The sequence below is a fragment of the Rutidosis leptorrhynchoides genome, chromosome 6 (assembly GCF_046630445.1).
Source record: "Rutidosis leptorrhynchoides isolate AG116_Rl617_1_P2 chromosome 6, CSIRO_AGI_Rlap_v1, whole genome shotgun sequence".
In the NCBI taxonomy this organism is placed as follows: domain Eukaryota; kingdom Viridiplantae; phylum Streptophyta; class Magnoliopsida; order Asterales; family Asteraceae; genus Rutidosis; species Rutidosis leptorrhynchoides.
Window position 1 is genome coordinate 85,391,420 of NC_092338.1, and position 8,124 is coordinate 85,399,543.

At 34.3% G+C, this 8,124-nt stretch overlaps 2 protein-coding genes across 2 annotated transcripts; both read right to left on the reverse strand.

The window, feature by feature from the left end:
• Positions 1-268: 268 nt before the first annotated feature.
• On the reverse strand, positions 269-877 carry LOC139853830 (probable WRKY transcription factor 33; the record flags this gene model as incomplete). Its single annotated transcript, XM_071843178.1, has 1 exon — positions 269-877. A coding segment is annotated over exon 1 (609 nt), but the record flags the coding sequence as incomplete, so codon positions are not given.
• Positions 878-5,425: 4,548 nt separating this feature from the next.
• LOC139853161 (F-box/WD-40 repeat-containing protein At5g21040-like) lies at positions 5,426-7,686 on the reverse strand. The gene is made up of 2 exons (XM_071842539.1): positions 7,598-7,686; positions 5,426-7,250 (listed from the first exon to the last, which is right to left on the reverse strand). Exon 2 carries the CDS (start codon positions 7,230-7,232, stop codon positions 5,595-5,597), a length of 1,638 nt encoding a protein of 545 aa, XP_071698640.1. The 5' UTR covers positions 7,233-7,250; positions 7,598-7,686; the 3' UTR covers positions 5,426-5,594.
• Positions 7,687-8,124: the final 438 nt, after the last annotated feature.

Sequence of the window (8,124 nt, forward strand, 5' to 3'; positions counted from 1 at the left end):
TTAGTCAATCGCAATCACACTTATATTCTAAGTACACTTACCATCTCTTTGCCCCGGGCTCAATTTCATGGTCATCTCCGGATCTACTCATCGACGAGGCTTGCTCAAGATCATCGTCCCCAGTTGAAGCTGAAGAATCAAAATTATTGTTCTCATTTGGGGCTTCAATGCAAGCGTTTGAAGTTGACTTTTTGGCATTTTGAGGCTTGGCATGAATATGATTTCCTCTGTAAACAATCTTTGTTATAAGTCCTTCTATATTTATGACAAGTTTCTTCTTTGTTGAACAATTAGGGAATGTACATTTATAATAACTGTGAAGGATTTCGCCACCTTTGACTTGCTTTTGACCATATTTTCTCCAATTGTAACCATCTTCTAACTTTGTTTGATCTGTAGTAGCTTGAGACTGATCTGAAATATATTGAGTTTGAACAGATTGTATTAACTCTGATATTGGTTTGTTAGTATTTGACATGAAATCATCTTCCCCAAATGAAGCTGAAGAATCAAAATGATTGTTTTTAGTTGGGGCTTCAATGTAATTGTTTGAAGATGACTCTTTCGCATTTTGAGGCTTGGCATGAATATGATTTCCTCTGTAAATAATCTCTGTTATACGTCCTTCTAAATTTCTTTCGACTTTCTTCTTTGTTGAACAATTAGCGAACGTACATTTGTAATAACTGCGAGGGATTTCGCCACCTTTGACTAGCTTTTGACCATATTTTCTCCAATTGTAACCATCATCTACCTTTGTTTGATCTCTAATAGTTTGAGATTGATCTGAAATATTTTGAGTTTGAACAGATTGTATTGACTCTGATTTTGGTTTGTTAGTTTCTAACATGAAATCATTCTGTATAGTCAAATTCATTTCTTGTGGTTGACTTTTCACTTGTTCTTCCTGTTTTATATAATAAGAACACATTTAATCACAAGTTGACTTCCATCATATCATGTCAATTACAAAATTAGTAAAATTTGTCTACTAACCTAATACAACCCAATCTATCTATACACATATCATAGAAGGAACCTATTTTGGCGTAATATTATCTTGAAATCTAGCTTTAAATTTAACAAGTAACCTAAAGACGATGATTAATATTTGAAACAAATAGTAATCCAGATAATAATTTAAGATAGATACATAAATAAAAGAGCATATCTTTGAACACAATGATTGAAAACAGAGAAGATAGCATACCATCTTGTTAGTAGAAACAGAAGTATCGGGCCTTGTGCGTGATTGAATTGAGAAATTAGAATACTGTCTTTCTAGAAATGAGTTGAATGAAATGATTATTGGTAATATTTTTATGAAGTTGAAATTTGATATATATATATATATATATATATATATATATATATATATAGGGGCAGGATCAATGGGGAAGTAACCAATCGGGGGAAGCGGAGGGAAGCAAATTTTTTTTTCCCGTTTTTTTTGAATTTTTTTTTTCCGGCATCAAGATCACACGAAAATATGAACATTTAGAAGAGACACTTCGTGATGAATGTTATTATTTAGGCGGAAAAACGATCGACAAAAATAACATTCAAGATAATATTGTTCGTGAAGAATATGAACGTTTTTTTTCTTCATGTTTTGTGAAGTAAAATTTAGCCCGATTTAGAGTTTAGGGTTTAGGGTTTAGGGTTTTGGGTTTATTCCATAAACCCAAAACACCAAACCTTAAACCCTAAACCCTAAACTCTAAACCGTTCGTGTTAAAAACTCAATCTAAATCATAAATCTAAACCCTAAATCTAAACCCTAAACCCTAAATTTCTAAACCCTAATATCTAAACCCTATAAACCCTAATATCTAAACCCTAATATCTAAACCCCAATAGCTAAAACCTCAAAATACGCTCGAAAAACACGATAATTGTTATATATTACTTCTTCGAGTGTTTTTCCGCCAAAATAAAAATATTTATCACAAAGTGTCTCTACTAAATGTTCATATTTTCATCTCATCTATAATGTTCGTGAACAAAGTTTTTTCAAAAAACGAAAAAAAAAAAAAAAATTTACTTCCCCCCGCTTCCCCCCGAATGGTTACTTCCCTCTTGATCCTACCACTATATATATATATATATATATATATATATATATATATATATATATATATATATATATATATATATATATATATATATATATATATATATATATATAAGGAGATGGCATGGTGTCAAGTTTGTGGGGAAGTAGAAAAGAAAAAAAAAATTGAAGTTTGACCATGGCAAATATTTTTGGTCAAATGTAGAAAAGAATGAGAATATTGGTATTGCTTTTTACCAGATAACTACTACCTCCGTCCCAAATCTATTGTCCATTATTCTATTTTGGGATGTCCCAAATTAATTATCCAGATTCTTTTTCAACCAATCAAAAGAGGTTATTCTGGAGAGAGAAGATATATTATTGGTGAAGAATGAAGTTAGTGGAATTTTCTAAAACTGCGTGTTTTTTGTCTGGGGACAATAGATTTGGAACGGAGGGAGTAATTTTTTGGTCACATTTATGACCCATGCCATGTAGTTCTTTTCAGTTCCTTCGAGAGGAGCAAACTCAACTCTAACAAGTTTAACATTGTACTATTTTCAAAGTTAAAACAAACAACAAGATAAATTAAAATTAAATTAAAACTAAATTAAAATTCATATTAAATCAAAATCAATACACTAAAATAAAATGGAATGATAAAACTGCAATTACTAAAACTCAACTCACAAATCACTGAAAATTTGGTTGAGTAGTAAAAGCCTCAGTTTGTGCTGGCCAAACAGTTAACCTAAAACATTTCGGGTACGCTTTGCGCGATGGATGTGAGGAGTTTCTTCCTAACGCGTGTATGGGTGGCAAATGAGAGTAGTCGATGACGAATTTGCAGTTAAAAAAATAAAATAGTAAAAAACAAAAAAATTCAACTCACAACAACAGAGTTCCTTAGACGCTTTTGACACATATTAAAGGTGCATCATGCAATTGTTTTACTGTTGTTGAATTTCAGGTTTATAAATTTCTAGCGTGTGTTAACTACTGACTTCAGTTAGATTTAAACATATATACTGTAACAGTGTAGCTTCAAGACTACATCCAAAACATATCGAGTCTCAACAATGCAGTTTTGAATGATGATAATTGTTGTTTGAAGTACACTCAAGTGATCGACAAAAAGGCGTAATCAATGTTGGTAGTAGGAACCTAAAGGAGGAGGTTATCACGCAGTGTAGTACTCGGCTAGTCGGCTATTCACCTTGCTAGTGGGCTTTTGATGCCACATTTACTGTTAATAGACAAACACTATTCGGCTTAATATATATTAAATGTTTGATTTCACATTTGCTAGTGGGCTTTTCAATGCCTTTCGAGTTCCGTTTTCAATGCCTTTCGGCTCTATTAATTGAGGCAATTACAAGCGTCGACTTATTGGCGACTTGACTGCCCTTGTAGAGCCTAAATTGATTTTCAGGCAGACTTTAAAACCCATGGAAATTTGATTCTACCATTTTCATGACGACTTTTTTTTTGCGGAGGTCCTCACTGAAGCAATCCCTACCCTGAAGTAGAGAGGAATGACTTTCTCTTCCTGTGGGTGGAGAATTTTTTCTTGACTCGTGGTTAGAGAAACGACTTATCTTCTATTCAAGAGTGGATAATTTTTTCTGGACTCGTGGTTGCATAAACGACTTATCTTCTATTCAAGGGCAGAGGAAATATTGTCTACATCTCACCTCCCCGTACCTCACATATGCGTGATTGGATATTGTTGTTATTGTATTAAAAAATGCAATATTTTTCTTATTGGGAATATTAGTCGAAATGCTCGTAAATCTCGAAGTGTTTAATAATACGTAGGGTATGTTTGGCAAAACTAGCTGGAAGCTGCAAGCGTTTAGCTGCAGGCGTTTAGCTGCAGGCGTTTAGCTGCAGGCGTTTAGCTGAAAGCGTTTAGCTGAAGCTTTTTAAATGTATTTAATTGTTTGGCAAAGAAGCTGGAGCTGTTATAAAATAAGTAAAATGACAAAAATGGACACTAGAAAAAATACTTAAATATCACTATTTTAGTTTAATAAAACAGTCATTACCAAATAACCAAAAACATATATATAATACTACTAATAACCGAAAACATATATAATACTACTAAATTATTAATGACGATCATTCCATATTAATGTAGCAATATTGTTACGAACATGTTTCATCTCATTCCTTCTTCCTTCAAATAGTCCTTCGGTGCGTGTGTCATGATTATTAACATCATTAAGCTCATCTCATGTTCTCTTTTAATTTGTACTCAGTAAACATTAGATGTAATCTTAGAGTTATTTCGTTACTTTTTTTCTTTTCTTGAAGAGCAAAATGTTTATTAAAATGGGGAAGAAGCATTAAAGATGTACACTAGGAGACCCACCAGAAGTGAGTTACATTTATATGAGGCAAATCCTAACCGTGGAAGATTATTAACAGTGGGAGTATGCTAAAGTATTGGCAAGGGTATTTGTGTAATTAACAAACAAAAAGCTCTTCTCAAAATTGAAACGCTTGAGAAGCTAGCGTTTAAAAATATGAGATTTTTAACCTCTCTAAAAGCTAAAAGCTCTTTAACCAAACGGAACTTTTTATTGATTAGAAGCTTTTTCATAAAAACTAAAAGTTAAAAGCTCCAAAAAGCTTCAAAAAACTGTGTGTCAAACATGCCCTTACTAGAAATTTCAAAAATTGCCAAAATGCATCTTGAAAACGCACCACGCACGGTGAGTTCTGGGTCATGCGTGTTCGTGTGTGTGGTGCCTTGGTGGTTGACCGTTTTACTGGCTATGCTTCAACTTACCCTGCAACTCGCACACGCACCACACATCGTGCATGGTCAAGTGTGTGGTGCGTTTGCAAGTTGACGAGCGACTTACCCCGTAGCTCGACGAGGAACACTCACGTACGCCCCCCAGAACGCACCGTGCGTGGTCTAGGGCATTTAGACAATTTCGAAATTTCAATGGCATATCGTTATACACTTCGTGATTTAGGGGCATTTCGACTGATTTACCTTTTTCTTATCAAGCTAACCCAAATACCCAATAACCCTAAAATGATGCACTCATAACCCTTACATTTACCCTAACCCAACAATCTTGAAGTGACCATGTTAAAGGGTTAGAAAATGCCACGAAATAATCCAGTTAAATTTTGTACATATGAGTAAAAATACTCAATCATCGGATAGCTTGAACAACGACAACCTTAACCGTTTAATGTAAAGATTAAACCTTATTATATAGAATTATCGATGTATCTAAGTATCTAACTATTATTACGGAGTACTACAAATATAGAGCTGATAGCTGCAGAGGACTTGAACCCTCAACCTCAGCCTTGGCAAGGCTATGCTCTACCAATTAAGCTATTTTTCATGCAATTTTATATGTCAAAGAATGTAATAAAATTCAATACAATGAAACATTAGTTTCCTAAAATAGAAGGCTGAGTTTACCATAATAATAATAATAGCAGTAGTAGTGTATACAACACAACTGGAATGAGCATGGAAGTAACAACTGCAACCAGAGAACCAACATCAGCAATTCAAATATTTGACTTTAAGAGTTGACCTTTCACCTTTGACCTTACGGGTCAACCCACGCTTGTTCTTAGCAGCAATTAAACACTGATCAGCCCTTTTACCTTTACTATCCATCTCATTCTGAAGCTTACGACGCCTCATTCGGTTCTCATAACGTAACGCTTTTAAAGCCGATACTCTTTTAGCCGTTTCAAATGCTTGCGAAAAATTCCAAATCCTAACTGTACCATCTTCCCCTCCACTTATAATTCGGTCAAAACCGATCCCTACACAAAATAAACTCCCGCCCGAACCATGCAACATTCTTTGTGGGGGCTCCACATTTTCCCGGTCCACTTTATTTCCATTAATATAATACCGTTTCCTATTAGGCGAATGTTGATATCTTTTTATAAGCTTCCTAACATCAATAAGCGAAAGCTTGCCATCACTCGAAGCGGAAACTAGCCACGGAAACTCAAACGAAAGGGAATTTACTGGACTCGAATGAGGGGCCCACGTTGCCACCTGGCGCATGGACCTACCACATCTATGACTACAAATCTCAAACATACGTATCGTCCCATCTTCTCCACCGGTGAAAACAAAACTACCCGTGTGACTTCTAGCAAGAGAATAAGTATTACCTACATGGGCATCTTTAATAACGTCTATAAGTGAAAAACTACTAGTGTCCCAAACATATACATCCGAACAAGAAGTACTTACTAATGTAGAATCACGCGGAACCAGGGCCCACACCCAATCATTATGGTTCAAAACGTGCACACACTTGAGAGACAAACGATCCCAAACCCGTATGGTCATGTCCCACGACCCGCTGTAAATTCTAGTTAAATCTAACCCAACACAAGTTATAGGACCTTCATGTTCCCAAAGCCGAAACTCGGTTAAAGACATTTGAGGTCCTATAATGTTGAATAAATGAGGGTGACCATCTTCGGCTCTCCAACCGTGTATAAACCCATCGGACCCACCAGCAACTAAAACCTTAGAATCAGCTGCAACGGCTCTAATGGTGCAACCGAGAGGTCGAGATGATGCAATCGACATACCATCTTCCAAATCCCACATTCTAACAATTGAATCATAGCCTGAAGTGAATATAAGTTTTTTTGAAGGCAAAATAAAAAGCGTGCGAACAGGCTCAATATGACCATAAAGAGTGTCGAGACTGTAACGTCCCAAAAACGTCTTACTACGAAATTCTCTTTCGACAAAAAGTTGTTTCCACGAATTCTCAACCGAACACTCTGCATTTATAGAGATGGGGACTGAAGGTAGTCCCCATCTCTCACAATAGAACGTTTTCCAAACGTGATGATCAGATGCAATTTTATACAAAGACGGACTCACGCACGAAACAACACCGAGCTCCTTTGGGTCAAGAAAGTTAAATATCTCAGATATTAAGGCTGCCGGAAGATCAGTAATCGTTTTATGAACACTCAATAAACACTCATCAATCGATAACTTAGCAAAATGTATGGATTTTCCAGACTCGGTAACTACAGTTTCTGAATCAATAAGCAAACTTTTTCCAGACGCAACAATATGGTTCGAATCAGCTTTTGTATCTTCTGAATTCTTTATATCAACAGTCTTTGTTTTCAGTTTGGATTCAAATGCCATAAAATGTCCCACCAAATACTACAAGTAACGAATCTATTCAATAAAAATTGTGTTAATTTATTAAAATAAGCAAATGTAAATTCTAGGGCATATTCAGGCTATAACAAAACAATAGAAATATCAATCAATTAAAACAATTTATTGTTGCATTGGTAACAAATAAGAACCCTAATATGAAAAAATTAGGTATTTACAATTAGAAAGCAAAGTCAATACAATAAAGGGAATTGCATCAATATGAACGATTAAATGAGCATACAAGCAATATAATTTCGATATAATGAAACAACAAACACGAATTAAGTTACATAAATCAATACAATTTGGATTAAATATGGTGCAATTAAGAGATATTAGAAAAGTACCTGCGAGGAAAATTAGGGTTTGACGGAACAAGAATGGGAACGAAAGGGGAATATGAGGGAATAATATTGTGTAGAGATTTGGAATGAGGTTGAATCAAAGAGAGAAAATAATAAGTCGGTGACAAAAAAGTAAAAGATTTTAAAGTTCTATCATCAAAATAGATTTGACCTTTTATTTATTTTTACAAATTTTTAATGGTCTTATAAAAATAAAATACAAAGTTAAAGTTATAGTTGTACAACGACCGGTGGAACTACGGATTTATTTAAATAAAATAGTCGAATGATTTATTTAAAGTATTAAGCGAATGAAAATTCTATAATCATATAGTTAAGATGACATTGCAAATTAGATACACATTAACCATTAACCATTGAATGAAAATGAAAGTGCTACAATATATTAAATAATAACAAAATATAATAACGTGGAAGAAAATACAAGTATGTTTCTAAAACAACTTGACTATGTTAAATAAATAGAGTATCTTTTGCCAAAAAAAAAAAAAAAATGCATCATTAACTCA